This window comes from Tiliqua scincoides, chromosome 1 (assembly GCF_035046505.1).
Source record: "Tiliqua scincoides isolate rTilSci1 chromosome 1, rTilSci1.hap2, whole genome shotgun sequence".
In the NCBI taxonomy this organism is placed as follows: Eukaryota; Metazoa; Chordata; class Lepidosauria; order Squamata; family Scincidae; genus Tiliqua; species Tiliqua scincoides.
In genome coordinates this window covers 39,674,531-39,693,059 of record NC_089821.1, presented here as the reverse complement: position 1 = coordinate 39,693,059, position 18,529 = coordinate 39,674,531, and the positions used below count along the sequence as shown (strand labels likewise).

The 18,529-nt window shown below is 43.3% G+C and overlaps 1 protein-coding gene across 1 annotated transcript in view; it reads right to left on the bottom strand.

Annotated features, from left to right (window-relative positions):
- Positions 1-16,934: 16,934 nt before the first annotated feature.
- Positions 16,935-18,529, bottom strand: part of BBOX1 (gamma-butyrobetaine hydroxylase 1) — a 75,526-nt gene continuing 73,931 nt past the window's right edge. Inside the window, exon 8 of the mRNA XM_066637483.1 lies at positions 16,935-17,833. Within this exon, the coding sequence (XP_066493580.1) occupies positions 17,673-17,833 (161 nt within the window). The 3' untranslated portion in view covers positions 16,935-17,672. The remainder of the gene's footprint in view (positions 17,834-18,529) is intronic.

The window sequence follows — 18,529 nt, the reverse complement described above, 5'->3', positions numbered from 1 at the left end:
TCTGCAGCCCTTCCTGAGGCTTCAAGTCCTGTAAAAAAGGAAAAAAATCCACTGCATCTTAGTCTCACTATTTTCAAAGGGTTTTTTTTCGTTTCCATGTATTTTTTCATCAATGTATAGCACTCCATGCATCTGGAGAAGTAGGAGCATAAGGGCTCAATCCTAAGCTTCGTGTGCCAGTTCACTGCCAGTGCGTACTGTTGCTGGTGCTCCGCTGGTACTGGGCTAGAACTGGTGGAGTGCCGGAGCTCAGCCACTCAGCAGCCGCACAGACCGCCGAGCAGCAGAGAGGTCGGTGGGGCATGGGGGGAGGTGGGGAGGAGACATTCCAGGGTAGGGGAGGTGGAGGGAGGGTGAGGAGAGGGCATGGAGGAGGCGTGCCAGGGGAAGAGCGGGGCGGGAGGGAGGTGGGACTGGTGGAGCTTTGCTCCACTGGATCCAGAGCCTCCATGTTAGGCTGGCTGCCCAACACGGAGGCTCTTACTTGTAAGCTGACCCTTGGATCGGCGTAGAAGTGAGTAGCATCATTGCAGGGCTACTCAGTTTACCCAGGGGAAGGGGATAAAATTCCCTTCTCCTGAGGAGGCAGCAACGGCTGCCTGGTGAGTGCAGGATGCAGCGGCAGCCATTTTCAGTGCCACTGCCTGCCCGCACAACGGGCGGCTCAGGATTGGGCTTTCCATCTACAAATCTTACAACTGAGTCTGTCTTTAGAATTCTCTGGTTCTCTTGTTGATGTCAGCCAAAATGCCTAAATTTGGTTGGCAACCTTCAGTCTCGAAAGACTATGGTATAAGCCTACAGCACCCAGTATTCCCAAGTGGTCTCCCATCCAAGTACTAACCAGGCCTGACCCTGCTTAGCTTCCGAGCACACCTTTTGCTTCAAAATTTAAAATTATGTCCCCTCCATGGGAAAAACATCAGCCTGCTATGCTGCAAAAAAGACCCTTTGCAGTCGACTCCACAGAGCCGTCTTGTTTGAACATCAGAGCTGAATTGTACGGATCCATCTTGTCTCAAAGAGCGCATGGCACTGTCAGTGTATTCACAGGGTAATCAATGGGCCATGAGTTCATTCGAATGGGAAGGGTGGATTGTGTGGATGTAAACACAGCTGCTCTTTTCTGGGTATGAATGCAATCAGTGACTGAACAAACTTGCTGGCAAATAGAGTGCTCTCCTTGTTTTATTTTGCCTTAGTGTGACTTGAAAGCAAATCATCTGGAGCGTGAGCCAAGGTCAATATAGTTTAACTTCCTGGAAAGCAGCACCAAGGATGGCTGCTTCCCAGTCTAGTTTTTGCTCCAGGATGGGCCGTAGATTAAACATCTGAAAGTCTCATTAAGCACCAGAGTCGCCACAAGTAAAGTGCAATGGCATCGCTTTCATGTGTAGTGCAATTCTGGTGCTAACAACCATCACCTCGGTGTGCCCAGTTTTTGGCATTTTAAATCCCAGTTTTGCTGTTTTCCTGGCAAGCCGCGCTAGTGAAACCTTAGCTCAATCATACCACTGTGTCACAGTTGAACTCAGATGCAGTGGAAATTCTGTTGGAGCACTTAAAAACCCCTTTCAACTTGGTGTACATCCTGGAATTAAACACATGCACATCAATCCAGCAAGGGTGATCTGTTTGTAAAAATAAGTCACTGCACATAACCAGTCTTTCCAGATCTGATTCCATGCAGACCGTTTGAGGGTCCCTCATCTAGGAAAAGCAGGCAGGTGTGCTCTTATGCTCCTTCACTGAACATGCAGCACCAGACATCTCTTCAATGAGGTTGGAAGATGGGGTGGTGCAACGTAGAATGCTGTCCAGTGCCACCTCAGCTCTGTCATTGCTGCATCTGGAAATGCAGGACCTCCAGTTTTATTTGCAGGAACTGTGCCGATGAACTCTTGTATTTGTGCAGTCCCTGTAAATAAAACCTAGAAGTTCCACAGTTCTAGGTTTGCAAAACTGTGCAAGAAGCATGGTAAGGAGAGAGATTATCTGTTTTCCACTGGCTTTTTAGCAAACAGAAAGCAGATCAATGTACCTGGTGTCCATGGTGGGCTACAGGGAGGAAGGCAGTGCAGTGACAGACTTGGGGTGAAGGACATCCTGAATCTGTCACCCTTTTGCCCCACAACAAGCTGACACAACGCACATCACCTCACCTCATGGGTGGGCTATCCCTAGCAGAAGGAAATTCATAAATCCTGCACACTGCTGCCAGAGAGCATTCGTGAGCTGAGGTTCTATATGTGGAAGTAAATTCTGCTGAAAATCCATAAGCATCCTGCTTGTGTCATGCATATCGCAGTGCAGCAGTTGTACCACTGTTAATCAGTCCGTAAGATCAACCAGTCTCTGGATGTCTGTCTCAGTGTTTTATAGTCTCTTTTGACTTTTAAAGGTTGGATGGCAAATCTTCCTGGCAGATTGAGGTATGAGAACTGAATGATGTCAACAGGTAGTTAGCACACCCTGGAATTGTCCCCAAGATGGTGATATCCCTGGCGCAAGAAAGAACATGCTAGTGGTATTTAACCTGCTGAATGTCTGCTATGCTATGCCAGCCAGTCAGAGGTGTCAGAAACTCTACTTAGTGGCATGTTATATCATTGGCAGTTCTCCTTTATGAAATCATACTGTCCAAACTCAAATTAAGGAGCCAGATGGAGAAATCATGATCTGGGAATCTGGCATCGCATTTAGGAATCCTGAGATCTACTCTGAAGTCCTGAGATCTATTCTGAATAACATGAAGGGGTGGGATTGTATACTGTTTTCAGCTCCCATTACAGAGCATTGCACTACAGGCATAAACATTATTTATAGTCTAATACTGTATGGGGGCTGTTGAGAAAGTTTATGGTTCCAGAGCACGTGCAGCTGGGTGTTACCAGCAGTGTTTTTAAGCCATATATAACGTGTGCGCATGGGGAACACAATTGTATGCAGGGATCCTGTGTAGTAATCAGTGGCCCGTGTGGTAGAGATTGCATTGAGACTCTAATGCATACCTTTTTCCACTGCCTGCTACATGACACGTCATGCAAGAAATATCTAGGGCCATTGTTAGCTAGGATGCAGGGCTGGGAGGATTCAATCATGCTTCAGTCTCTCCTTTCCACACCTGATTCTGAGACCCTGGATAATGTCGCTTCCTTTTTATCTGGGGTAATAGCCAGGCAGAGCCCTGTGACTCTGGGCAGTGTGTGAGGAGAAGACTGATGTTTATGTTGTGTTGTCTTTGTATATTTTTGTTTTGTTCTTTTTCTGAATTTTATGCCAATAAAGGTCTTACCGAACTGAAACTGAACTAATCAGTGGCCCAGCTGTATAATCAAGGAAAGGAAAATGGAGGTGAGGGTGGAAGGTGTGCAAGGGTTTGTTTTTAGTGCCCAGAACCAAAAGGGGAATTTAAATTCTTCAAGTAGAGTGGGGAGTACAAATTCAAACTGGGGCCTAAATAACCTCCTGCACTCACATTTTACTCCAGAAAGGGAAATTCTATGGCTAACATTCACACATTATGGAGCCCTAAAGAAAGTGAGGAGAAGGAGGAGAAACAAGGAGAGAAGAGGGAAGAACTCCTTAGAAGGAGTAGGGACTGAGCAAAGAAGGGGGAAACATGGGAGGAGAAGAGACATAAGGGGATTAGATGGGCTTCTCAGAGGAACCTGTGGGGAGAAGAAATTTGGAGATGAAGGGAAGGAAGGAGAAGGGCCCCAAACTGGGGAGATGGGGAGAGGAGAAGGAAAAGCAGCCTGGTAAGCCCTGCTAAGGTGCACAATGCTTTACAGTTCATATCCTGTTTACTTTTACGATAACCCTGTGAGGTAGAATAAGCTGAGAGGATCTGGATGAATAATGCCCAGGTACCAAATAGTAACTTGTCACAATATGTGCATTGCCACAGCCAATCACTAATATCCTTGTCAAGTGATTAGGAGAATTTGGCATAAAGTTACAGGTGGCCAGCTCGCTTGTGGTTATATGCACACTGTGCCAAAATACTGTTGAGTAAATAAGCATATGTATTTATGCAATGTTTTAGCCAAGGCCACTGACTGAGATGTATGCCTGAAATAAATACGTGACTCTTACTCTCTCATGTGGGGAAAGACCGTAGCTCAGTGCTAGAGCACATCATTTGCATGCAGAAATCCCAAGTCCCACCGTAGGACAGACAGGAGAAAAAATCTTGAAAATGCATCTGAAATCCTGGACAGCTGCTGCCAGTCAGTGTTGACAATGCTGAGCTAGAGGAGCCAGTGATCTGACTCGTAGAAGGCCGCTTCCTGTGTGCAGACCCAACATGCCAGGTGAATGTACCATTATAATTTACTTCCATCATAAAGAGCCAGCGAAGGATAATTCTCTATCCTGCATGAGAAAGGTACAAGCCATGATGTGTATGCACAACCTCCTGATTTTAGAAATGGGTTATGTCAGAATGCCAGATGCAAGGGAGGGCACCAGGATGCAGGTCTCTTGTTATCTGGTGTGCTCCCTGGGGCATTTGGTGGGCCGCTGTGAGATACAGGAAGCTGGACTAGATGGGCCTATGGCCTGATCCAGTGGGGCTGTTCTTATGTTCTTATGTTCACTATTCATTCATTCATTCATTCATTCATTCATTGGATTCGTATTCCGCCTTTCTCCCCAAAGGGCACCCAAGGTGGCTATAAATGGAATAAATGAAATTGATTTCATAATGGTGTGTTCTGTCCTTAATAGAAGCAGGGATGGCCTAAGGCAGTGATTCCCAAGCTATGTGCCGCAGCACCCAAAGGGGTCGCAGTGAACTCACCGGGGTGCCATGGGATGTTCCCAGCATCCTTTTCTTACTGGCTCTCCCAGGCGCTGTCATCTTGAATCACACAAGGCCGCACAGTCTCACGCTATCTCATAGGATCTTGCGCAATCTCTGTGATTCAAGTTGATGGGGCCCGGGAGAGCCATGATAGGGCCCTGTGACTGCAGGACGCTCTGACTGCGGTAAGTTTGGGAACCGTTGGCCTAAAGGGTTCTGCTTTCTGACACAAAGCTGCTGCTGCCACAGATCCCCCAAAGCTTCATGGAAGGTGGTGAGCCTGATCTCTACCACCCCACCTTCCTCATGTGAGACATGCTGGGAGCTCCACCACTTCCTGTTTTGTTGAAAAAACTCATGCAAGGAATGGGAGAGGTGAAGAGGTAGGGGGCTACATTGCTGATTTCCATGGAATTTTTTTTTTTTCAGGTTATGTGGTGGAGGCAGTGGAAGCAACAGGGATCCACTACTCTACCTCCTTACCTTGTTCCTTCCTTGCTCAGAGTGGCTCCTTCCATGACCGGCAGCCCTGAGCTGAATGACACCCTCCCAAGTCTGCTAGCCACTTGATGTGAGCTATTTTCTGCTTCATGGGTGGCCCTACTGTTCATATAAGATAGCTTCAAATGAAAAGGAAGTGGTGTCCGCAACTAAACTACAGCAAAGTTTCTGGGGAGAGTTTTGAGCCAGAGAGCCAACAGGAATATTTTTATATCCCAGATATTGTACAGGTATGAGCTCAGTCTTTGACCAGACCTGATTAACCCTGTTGTTTCCAACTGCTCTATGAAGTGCTGTCTCTGCGACTACAGGTCAGCAGGATGAGAATCTGATTTCTCTGTGACATTTCACATTTGTAGGTTACAGTCCTGTTAAATATTGACTTGTCAGACTGCAGTTTAACATCTTGTTCTTCCCACAAAGCTCAAATATTGTTAGGCAGGGTAAAAGGGTAATTTCTGTTGACCTTTCAGCTACAAACGTATGTTTTTTGAGAGCGGCAGTCAGCACTTCTTTGTGAGGACAAATATCTCCGTTTGTTGACATAGTGTTCTCCTGAGCACAAGAGAGGAAAATGGAGACTGGTGTTGACACAGTTTCATTTGCAAGGAAAGTGCAGACCTGCAGCGATAACATTTGCCATAAAAAATGACATCCAAATGGGGTTACTTGTTTGTTTTTGACTTCTTAAAAAAAGTTGGGCACCGATAATGTGCTCAAAGAAACAATCCATCACTTCCGAGAAACGAGTGCCATCAGAACAAGCCTTCAATGCTTGAGCAGAAGAGTAGGTGAAGTCCAACATTTACACCAGCTTTCTAACATATAAAACAGGGTTGATCAGATAATGAGGTTCTGTTTCCATATCACTTTGTGCTGGAATAGCTTATTAAAGTTGCTTCAACATTTTGCATAGGAACAAACCTGTTCCTTTAGAGTGCCTTTAGAGATCAGGGTGCCAACCCTGGGAACAGACAAGGTGTACACCAGCTCAGTTACTTTTTCTTCTGAGGATGAACAGAATTATGCCATTTAGTATACTGCATGTAACTACTGTATTGATCTTCTTACTCCCCACTTTACCTGAAGAACTCAAGATAGTCTCTGAAAACCTGAGCAATGCTTCCAGGATGAGAGTCAGGATGGTGTAGTGGTTGTGGTGTTGATCTTAGACCTGGAAGATTCAGGTTCAAATTTCTGCTCAGCTGTGAAGCTTCCTGGGTGACGTTGGGTCAGTCACTATCTCTCAGCCTCATACCTCACAGGGTTATTTGTGAGGACAAAAGGAAGAGAGGAACTATGCGCAACACCCTAAGCTCCTTGAAGGAAGGGTGGTAAAAAAATGTGAAAAATAAAAAATACAAAAAACAATGAAGAGATTGACTGAGTAGGCTTATCTGATTTTGGCTGCAATCTTAGTCTCGCTTTCCTGGGAGTAAGTCCCACCAAACACAATAGGACTTACTTCTGAGTAGACCTGGTTAGGATTGCGCCCATTGTGCTTGCTGTGATTGTCTCATCTGGTTGAGGTGGCACAGAAGTTTCTGTTGCTCAAGTAGACCGAGAAGCTAGCAGTCCAGTTTCTGAAGGAAAGGTTGTCAGTTTGGCTGGGAATAAAATATCGCATTGGCGAAAATAATCTGAATGAAATTCAAAGAAACTTCACAGTACAAGGATTTAAATTTAGGAAGGTGATACGTTACGGAAGGAGGAAGAGAAGAGTGCTTAAAAAGGCAGGCCAAGAGATAGGGTGATATTTGCTTCATTGAAAAATTGTGGGCTTGCATATGTTCTCCCAAATGGCGCAAACAGCAGCTCGACTGATTTACATCAGGAAAACAGTGCCAAGAAGAAAGTTTAATCCATCACCCCATAGCACTGCAACCCCAGTCCTGTGTGTCCCCCTCAGGGCAGGCCCGAGACCTCTTGGTACCCGAGGCAATACATCAAATGCTGACACCCTTTGCCAGGTGTCATACAAGCAGATGTTTCTACTGCTCCTCTTTGAGAAGGAAGAGGGAAATGGAAAACGGGAGGGTAGGAGAATGGCAGGTGAAAATGTCAGAGACGCTGTTCCTCCTTTTTCTTTTCAAGGAGGAGTGGGAGGAGGAAGAGCAGGCACACCCCCCCCCCGCCATTCTGCAACCTCAGACAGCTTCAGGAGTGAGTCAAGCCTGACCACTCTCCCTGCAGCTGCTTTTATAGCAAATTTAAAGAAGCAGATCTGGTTACGAATTTTCAGCACCTCCTCTAGTTTTGCCTTGGCATTGATTTCATTTCTAAGTGTACTCAGGTCTTTTCAAAAGTCATGCAAGAAGCTGCCTCTCAATTGCAAACCAGACTCTCATTTTTCTTTTTGAGAGAGCACTTTCAGGGCACAATCCTATCTAACGTTCTAGCTCTGGTGCAACCACAATGCAGCCCCAAGGTAAGGGGAAAATGTTAAGAACATAAGAACAGCCCCACTGGATCAGGCCATAGGCCCATCTAGTCCAGCTTCCTGTATCTCACAGCGGCCCACCAAATGCCCCAGGGAGCACACCAGATAACGAGAGACCTCATCCTGGTGCCCTCCCTTGCATCTGGCATTCTGACATAGCCCATTTCTAAAATCAGGAGGTTGCGCATACACATCATGGCTTGTACCCCATAATGGATTTTTCCTCCAGAAGAAGAATCATGTTCCTCCATGATTGCCCTTCCACCAGGATGCAGTGCACACCCCAGTGGCATAGCTACACTGGAGCTGGAAAGTTGGATAGGATTGGACCCTCAGTTACCTTTATGATGATTTTGATAATGCCATTGTCAGTCGTATTTAATAAGGTTCAGTCTGTCTCTGTATTCAGTTAACTGGAGATCCTAGCTCTTTAAATCTTTATGGGACTTCTTTTTATTGTACTTTTATATACTTTCCATTGCAGGAGAGGAATCCATATGATCTCATCCCACTTTATATTATAGGTCTCATTCTCAAGATGGCACTATTCCATGTGGAAGAGGTTTTAGGGGAAAAGCTGGTGAATCTCTGAGATAACTGTGTCTTTCCTGTTGCCACATAAGACTCTTAGAAAAGCATCCAACTCTTTTGACAGAAAGCATTGACTACAGTGGTCCTCGCCACATCAGAGGCAACTGAAGTCGTTGGTCCAGGTTCAGGTGTAAGAATAGTTTGGCACTTTGTGAATGATTCTAAGGGAGCAATCCAAACCTGTGCTGGAGCTGGCAAGCCAGGAGGCTTGCGCTGCATCCAAGGCAGGTTTGTGGGCAGCAGTGGCTCAGCCAGAGGCAAGGGGAAACTCTTCTCCTTACCCCTGGGTAAGGGCTGCTGGCCCCAATGGGTCTCCTTGGACCTGCGCCACCTCTGGAGGTGGTGCAAGTCCGAGGAGAGCGGAGCGGCTTAAGGCTGCTCCGTTCTCTGCAGGGACAGGAGTTGGGATCTGGCATAACTGCCGGGTCCCAGCCCCGCCTCTGGTTCCCTGTGCGCCTGCCCCCTGGGCCACCCATTGCCCGCCCTCCCCCTGCCCAGAAACGCCTCCTTCCCCCCCATGCCTACCTTTGCTGCTTGTGCCGGCGCGAGTGTGCCAACACAAGCAGCTGCGGGGAAGCTGCGGCGGAGGCTTATGCCAGCCTCTGCAGGCCAGCGCTTCTCGGAGCGCCAACTTGGCTTCCCTGCGAGGAGGTGCAAACGAGCTTTACAGCACAATTGTGACCCTCTTATGCCGGCTCAAGGGACTTGGGCCAGCATAATGCGCACTTTGGATTGCGCCCTAAGGGAGACACAGGCTCATATACTTCTGCTCTCTTCTCTCCTCCTCTGTACTTTCACTATGAGAACCGTAAGGGAAGACAGAGAGGACAAAATGGGTGCATGGCTAGTGATTAGCAATGTCATCCACAGCCCTGCTCCTCATTTCACCTTTTTCTACTGGGTAAGCTGAGATTGGAATAGGGAAGATTTTGCTGTTACATCCCAAAGCTAGAAAGTACTGACAGAAAGAGATTGCCCTGGAAAAACCTCCATCCCAGAGAGTGCCCCCAAATCCAGAAAATCTCCATAAAGCCAAGGATGTTAGAGCATCACCAAAGCCTATTAAAACAAACACAACACTGACGTTTTAGGCTATTGTTGCTGGAGCAAAATGCTCCATCTTCCTCCACATTTACATTTTTGGGGTGCTAATGAAAGTTGGGAGTGCACAACACTGATGCTGCCTGCAGTAATTGCTGTCAGAAATTACTTGGAGCTTCGAAATTCTCTATTTCAAGCAAGGAAACAGAAGTGCAGAAAAATTGCCAGGTGCCCTGTCCTCAGCTGCAAAGCTCAGCAAAAGGAGCTGAAGCACCATAGTACTTTGGTGCTGTGACTTTCACACTTTAAGGCAGTGTTATTCAAACTGTGAGGCACCAGAAACTCAAAGGGGAGGCTCCGGATGTCCTCCCTCAGTGATAGAACCTTTCTGCTTTCCTCCCCCTCCCCAAATAAAACGCTTCCTATTTTACCAGTCACCAGGGGGTCTTAAAGTTGCTTCCATGCAGTTGGCAAAGGGGGGGGGGGAGAGAGAAGCACACACTTTACTTGGCCAGGAGCAGAAAAAGGGTACTGTTTTGAAAGTGATTTATTAATCCTGTTGTTTTACTGAAGAGGAAAGGCTGTATTTTTAAAGTGATGAATCTTGCTATTTGAAGGGAATACTTATTGGCCATTGATGAAGTGATTGCCAGCCCAATCCTATCCACACTTTCCTGGGAGTAAGCCCCATTGACTCTAATGGGACTTACTTCTGAGTAGACATGCATAGTCTTGAGCTGTGCATCTCCTAGTATAGAAGACAAATCAGCTTCCTAACCAAACCCTTATCAGCTCTGATATATTTTCATGGTCTATTTTGGTTTTCCCCACCAACTGCTAGAAAAATTTAATTTCATTAAATTAATAAAGGGTTCAATCCTATCCAAGGAGAATGGGAGAAATGACTAGTTGGATTGGGGTCCACAGGGTGTGTGTGTGTGTGTGTGTGTGTGTGTGTGTGTGTGTGTGTAATGTTGGTCAGACTGGTTGTTCACAAAGTTCATTTGATAAAACAATTCTATTGGTATGCTTACAAAGTTTAAAAAAATGAGTCCTCCTGGACCAGACAAAATCTACCTACTCCAGCATCCTGTCTCCAACAGTGATCAGCAGCTGATCATTTATAAAGCATGTATATTGCTGTGTATTAATAATATATTTTTAAGATCTTCATTTAATTAATGATATTATTAATATAATTAATATTAATATAGTTAATATATATTTAATATTCAATAATATATTATAATATATTATATTTAATATATTTAATATAGTTAATATTTCTGGCCACTTCCTGTTTAACGATGTCACTTCCAGCCCTCAGGGACATGATGGGGAGTCATGGCCAACAGCCACGGGGGTCAAGGGAGCCACTGGCCGGAAAAGTTTGAGTACCACTGCTTTAAGGGATGGTGAACTGCATTAAATTCTTGAAAAGTGTCAAACATATACCAGATGTAGTTTGAACCATGCAGTACGTATGCATCATGAAACATGCAGGCACTCCTTCCTCTTCATGGCAGGCTAGCATAGTGCCAGAACCTTTATGTATGCCATCAGCCAGGTAGTCTGTACAACCAGTATTGTAATATCACAACAGAATAAAAGAGATCTTCTAGGCACCTCCCATGCATGCTGGAGTAACACCAGATTAGAGTCTTAAAATGGAAAAATAATGTTACGAGTGAAGGTACTAAAGATAAAGTGGTGTTCACTGATTTACATGGAGCAATAGATGTTTATGGTGCTATACCTTTACAAGAAAATGGTAAATTTTATTTGCTTTGCAAATAAATTTTACGATTTGCTTTGCAAACAATTTCACAATTATTGTAATTGCTTTGCTTTATTATATAAGGCTTCCTGATAAGCCACATTTGATGGAACTGTATGATGCCTAATCCTTTATCTTCATATTAATGCTGTGGTTACCGAACTCTTTGGGACTTTGGGAACTGCAGCAAGGGCTAGCAAGGGAGGGCAGAGGCAGTGACATGATTGCTGCAATCATGCCGCTGCCAGGGATAAAAAGGTTTTTTTAAACCTTACCCCTGGCAGCGCCGGCCCTCTGGAAGATACAGGGAGTTTGCAGACCCCTCTGTGGAACTCCCCAAACCTCAGAAAAGCTCAAAGTAACTATCATGACCCACTCCCAGTTTGTAGATAAATACTGCAAATACAGCATAACTCTCCCCAAGCAATATCTCTTCCAAAGGAAGTTAAAATCCAGGGAGTGTTACCCCAGGAATATCTCACCTCTTGGAGATGTGGGGAACATGCAACAATATACAATGGATCAAAATACCATAACTGAACATAATTCAAGCCAGCAGAAGACCTGCTTTGGTAGACTAAAATGATTCATTTTAGACTATGTACATTTACCCTGTTAAACCACTAGATGGAAACCCTGCCTTGTATTTACAGCCAGGGATGGAGACCAAAAACAAAAAATAAAAAACACAGACTGCCCCAGTTTTGTTCTTCTGATTAAATATTGGAGACCTAAAAAGAGGCATATATAGATTATAAGATGTGGGTTGTTCTGAATATTTTCCTTAAGGAATTATGTTGAGATACATGTTGAAATCATTACATACTCTGAATATTTTCATTTAAGTAAATGGCATTACTTCAAAGTCAACCTTATCTTAAATGTTGCAGTATCAGCGTGGTTTGCCTAACTCGTCCACTTAACAAATTGTCTTCACCTATATCAGCAAAACAGTTGGCCTGAGGATTAGGTCCTTTCCCCTTTCAAAACATTCATTTTTTGTTTCCCTTGCATTGCTTAACTACTTTCTAAAATGCAAGATGATTGTCCAATGACAACACAAGATTAGTCCTAGGTGCTATATAGTTGGTGCAGTGCTTCCCAAACCTTTCAGCACTGGGACCCACTTTTTTAAAAGACAATCTATTAAGACCCACTAGACAAAAAAAGATCTAGAAAGAAATATTTTATTTATTAATAATTGATTAATTAATAATCGGGGTCTTGTGCTCCCGAGGCTTCAAGAGACCTTACATATAGTATGTGTGTGTAGACATTTGCTAGACTTTCCTTAGAAAAGGAGTTCAGGGTCTGTTCCCCCAAACCGTTACTCATTCCAGGGTACTGAACTGAGCAAGATGAACAGTTAGGGATTTCCAGGCCTGACAAAAGGCTGAAACTGGGTTCATACAAAATCTACAGCACGCTAGAGAAAATTTACTAGAGAAAATTGAAAAATCTGACATTTTAATTTGGGGGTAACTTGGGGGTAATTTTAATTTGGGGGTATGAAAATTACTTCATATCACAGTTAACAATTTTCTTCTTCAAACTGGGCAAGGGTGCTTGCAAATTTGTTTGTTTTTAAATGTTTCAAAAACTTTTCGTGACCTAACAAAAATTGGCTGATGGGTTCTGACCCACAGTTTGGGAAACAAAACTGGTTTGCTGTGTTTCCCCCAATCATTTGTTTGGGGCATTTCATTTACTTAGCAGCTTCATAGCATTCATTTGTATGTGCCACTTCAGATTTTGCCCACAGAGCTCATAAAGGCAGAAGTTGATTTTTTATAAATATATGTGTATTTGTCTCTAAATGGCCAAACGGCAAAGAACTGGGTGAGTACCATAGTTGCCACTAGTTATAAACAAAAGTTAGAAATGAATTCCTCAAGCATTTGTAACTCAGGAGTGTGATTGATCAACAGAATTCCTATGCTCTGAGATCCTCTTCTCACTCACACAGCCACTCTGTGTACAATCTCACACTACTGGGGAAGGTATATGAATATCATGACTATGTGGGGTGAGGATATCATGATTTGGTGAGCAGGTGGGAAAGATCAACCTGATGAGTCAGACCAACGTGGCACTTACGACCACTATAATGCTCCCCAGCAGCATGGGGCTGTACCATGGAGAAAGAAGCTCCTACACTGCTTGTATGTATGGCTTGGCCTACTTTGTTTTGAAAAGCTGAATATGAAAAAAAAAAACAATGTCATCTGCTTGGACTATTCCAGGTTTAAGACTTTTCCAGTTACCAGAATGAAATGGGCAGGTTCTGCATTCATCCATCTCCTAAAGCCCACTTTCACAGCTATCCTGAAATCAACTTGGTACTTCCACATGGACAAAGAATGCCAGACAAGCTGACCAGTTAGATACTTAATGAAGTTACTCTTCCGTTCACAGCATTGTGATATTCCAATTAGCCTGCCTTTAACTGTCAGCAGGCACAGAAGAGAACAAAGTGTCACTTCTTTTTGTAGCCAACAGGATCTACAACCTCAGACGAGCCAGTATGTTTCTGGGTTTGCATAGCCTGTCTTTTCATTATCACACTAAATTGCATTTCCTCTAGGTTGTGATTATTTGTACAAGCAGTGGCCGGATACTGGCAGAGGACACTCACGGGGCCCATGCCAAGTACTTCAGGGAGAAACCCCCCTGGTTTGAGGACAATGTGCTACTGTGGTCTTTCTAGGCAAAGAAAAGTGCTGCAATTGTCTTTTTGAAAATTGCAGATCAGTCTGAGCCTGAAAAGTTGCAGGTGGGTAAAAATTATACAAATGAGTCATAAATAGGCATATTACATAAAAACCACCATGGATTATAAAAGATCCTCCACCCCAACACCCCTCCCCTCTCATGTTAGCCTGATTTCCTCATTTCATAACCTGCCTCCCCACCAATACTGTCCCAATTGACTTTGGCTAAGCACTTCCCTCTTCTTGGTTTCTTGACCCCCAGCATCCCTCCTAGGCCTCCTTAGCTTACATGCTGCAGTCCTTTTGACTGAATCTCAGAAATGATGCATCTCAAAAAAGGGTGTCATAGAAAACGGTACAGAAAAGTATAACTAAACTGATCATGGTATCTATTGGTATTTGTCATTCAGTGGCCAACCACATTCCTTGCAACAAGGCTAAAAAAATTGGGATTTAGTTTGGTGAAAGGAAATGGCTATGGGGAAACCCAACTGACATTGATAATGCTATAAATGGCATGGAGACAGTAGATCAATTTTTTTTTTTGCCTCCTCTGTCTCTTAAAACTAGAGCTCAGAACCACCCAATTAACTTGATTAGTAGTAAGTTCAGGAACGAAAAACAGAAATAGGTTTTCACGCCATGCACAATCTATTTGTAGAATTAACTTTCACCAAATATGGGGATGACTACCCAATTAGATAGCTTTCAAAATGGATTTGGCAAATTCATAAATCTTATTTTGGACACATAGAGGGAGAGTGCAAGCAAGTCAGCTAGCCAAGTTTCAAAAGTACTAGGGCATGATCTGAAGGCACCAGCTGGAGGAATCCTGCTGATGCTTAGCAGGTCTAGTCAGTGCCTTGATGGGGGATTGCCAGAGAACCCTACATGCATCATCTTGAGTTCTATCAGAGCATGAAGGAAAAATATAAATAAATTTTAAAAGTTTGATGAGTTTCTGTTCAAGAAGAACAAGTCCAAAGTCACCTTGGACAAACAGAACTAATTGTATATTTCATTTCTATTTGGCAGTACTTGGAATAATTTCTGTATAAACCTACGCTGTTGCTCTTATCCTTTAGTGAAGGCTGAACATAGGAGTCAGAGCATGGGTCCATGTAGCTGGGTTGCATATGCTGGGTTTTTGGACAGGGTTCTCTGCCAGCCCTATGTGGAGACGCAGGGATTGTATGTGGAACTTTTTTTGGCATGCAGAGTATATGCTCCACCACTGCGCTACCATTTCTTTCTTCCAAAGTTCCAGGGGTAGCTTCTCTAAGGAGCAAAGTACAAAAGGTTTAGATTTAACCCAGAATACAGTGACAAATGGAGATCCCTGGCAATATGCTATGGAGAAATATTTTGCTATATTTGAGTTGCCAAGGAGAGTAGCATTCCATGCTGCACTAGCATTATCAAGGTCCTCTTTGAAGGAGCCATTGGATGGATGAATGTTGTAACAGATACTGCCAAAAGCAATCGTCTTACAGTATAGCTATGCCAGAACTTCCCTTCATGTAGCCTTATGGCTTTCTCTTCAGAATGAATAAAAATCTTATCTCAACCAAACATATCCACAAGTTTAGCTAAACCTTTTGACAGTTACTTCCAAAGAATTTTTTCTCAACCGTTATCTTTATTCCAGCATCTGCATAAGACACTGCTATAGTTTAAAAAAAAAAAAAGAATTTTTTAAAAGAATTTTTTTTTAAAAAAAAAAAAAGAAAAGGCAAGAATCCAAAAGGCTAACTGGTTCCAAAACTAGATTTTATTAACTTCTTAACACATGAATAGAGCATTTCTCAGAAAGCTCTGAAATTAAAAGCAATGATAATTTTTTCCCCCTAAACAAAGCAACTGATTCATACATAAGGATTTTGTTTTGATGTTGCTGTAAAAGCACCATTTTAATATAGTAAATATTAGAGGAAAGCTGACTTACAATTAAATGCACAATGCCATTCAGTTTTTGTTTCTAATACAAATCCTCTCTAACATTAGATTTGCTGGATAAAAAAATAAGGTAGCATTATAAGGAACTAGCCATTCAAAGCCAGCATTTGTGTCATGTCACATCACAGCTGGTACTGAATGATACCAAAAGATGCCAAAATTCAAGAGTGGAACAAAAAGCCATTAGTTATGATTTCTTAGAAAATAACCCGTATTCTGAAATCCAGATTCAAGTACATGCTTTAAAAGAAGCTTCAGCTTGACCTAGGCTTGAAAGGAAAGTGCCAGGATGCAGATTTAGTACAGTCTTGAAGATCACTCTTTTAAGAAGGGTTCTTGCTAGCAGATGCGAACTAGATTGGTGTCTTTCACTGCTGCTTGATACACTCCATGCATTTAATTTAGGCTTGCTCAGCAGTATGGAAGTTAACAAAGGAAGCAACAGCACTTGGTGGGTAGCACCAGCTGACTGCCGTTTTCATTTTGAGTGAACATGGCTGTTATCTTTGGATTGCAGTTCTTGTTTTCAAGGAGATTTTCATCACAAATCCAAGCCGAAGGGATTCAACTTCACCTTCTTTACATTCTTTCAGGATAAAAAATGTAGTTCTTCTGAAGGAATAATAACCTCCTAACACTGGTTAGGAGGATTTTATTTTTGAAACTAATGGTGGAACAAGGTATTAAAGTACCAGTGCACTGATGGCACTTGTTGATCCGGAGCATGTGTTAATTGTATGTGTAAAAGTAGGCTTCAGTGGTACTCATTTCAAGAAGCTTTCTTAGGATCATAGTAGCTATACACCTGAGCGTGCTTTCTTGGAAGCAAGTTACATTGAAATAAATGTGTTCAAGTACAAGTTTTGAGACTGAAAAGTTGTTAGGGTGAACATGGTGAGATCGTTTTGCACTGAGGAACAGACTAGAAACTTATCAAGGATTTGGGAGGGAAGTTATTTACAGGGCATACTTTGTAAATGCAATCCAACACGAATTGCACAACCAAGCTTAGATGATATATATGGACATTTTGCCAACATTTTGAAAAGCCTTCACTTTGTTGTTTGCAAAATTTGTCCTCCCATTTAAATAAAGAACCCAGATAAAACCTTTATAAGAAACATGCTACCTTGTTTTCAGATTGCTACACAGAGAAATGGAAAACAAAGATCTGTAAAAAGAAAAGAACTATACAGGAATTCTGCGATTTTGCCAAAAGACACAAACATTATGCTTCAATTCAATATGGATTTCTGCTCCACTGCACTGAGTATTGATGGAGTTGTCTTGGAACCCTCCTCTAATTTCCAAAGGGAGTTCATATATTTAGCTGAGGAGACAAGGTGTTTTGCATCTTATCTCTGAAATCCTCATCTATGACCACCCACAAGCCAGGGCAGGATGAATATAAATGAAAAAAGGTGAGATGGCAGACAAAGGAGGCAGACATGACAAAATCACTCTTTTAATAAGTTGCCACTTCTGATCTACACCTATTATTTCTCTGCCACCCTTACTGTGCTCTAGGTTGGTTTTGCTTTCTAACACTTCTGCACTAGCAGTTGTCTGCGCTGCTTCGTTATTGAAAATTCTCCATAAAATGAAGGAGCTGCATAGATTCTAATCAGCACGAAAGGGTATCTAGTAATTATCATGAACATCTGGGTTAAGTCTGTTCTAAAGATCAACCAGAGTTTCAATAGGATAGCTGGAATTATACCAGTCAAGAACTCCCTGAGGACAGTGTGGAAACACAGTGGATTCATTAGCCTCCAAGGACAGAACATCTGAGCTGGTTCTTCCACCTCTGCAGATGCTGCATGTCTCCAAGACTCCGACCTTCAGAGGTTATTTTCGATTCAGAACATTCTTCTGTAGGATTCGGAGCCTTGACATGACCACATCCCAGTCTGCATAGGCTCCTTCAAGAAAGCGGGATATTTCTGCTCCCGTCTCGTAACTCTGTCGACCATGAAGCAAGCGCCAGTTATCAAATACCGCAATATCACCTACAAAGATGGTGAAGAGTGTATTTCAGAATGCAAATTAGTAGTAAATACATGTAAAGTTATTCAAAATGTGATGAACTGAGAAAGCTCATTGACACAATATTATGAGTTGATTAAAAGCCAACAAGATCGTTTTGGTTTTTTTTTGATGTGATGATGAGTCATTTGAATGCTGTGATTCATCATGACAGATGGGGAGATGAAATTTAATCATCAAGTCCTGACTCAAATTACAAAATCCAGACTGAAGGAAGACATGGTGAATCCCAATCAAACCAAGTGTCAGTGAGGGGAAAAAGATGTCTGGCAAGTCCCACAGTTGCTACTGGATTCTGTCTAACCCACCCCCATCTCCCTTCCACCCACCCCCATGCTGACTTACTGATGCTGGAGCTCCTTCCTTATCCACTGGTGTGCAGACCCGGCATTTGCCATGGCAGCATTGAATGGCATGTTGCGCTTTGTGCTAGCAGGACCTTATGCTGCCTGAACACTAGTTCAGGTCCTCTTAGGACTGGGCTGAAAGTACTTGGTACGTCTTGTTTTTGGCAATTCTAGCCAGGAACCGAGCCAAACAGCAAAGGCTGCAATCCCATGCCTGCTTTTCTGGGAGTCAGCCCCACTGAGCTCAATGGGATTCACTTCTGAGTAGACATGCATAGGATTGGGCTGAGAGTCAGGAAGCATATTGTTAAT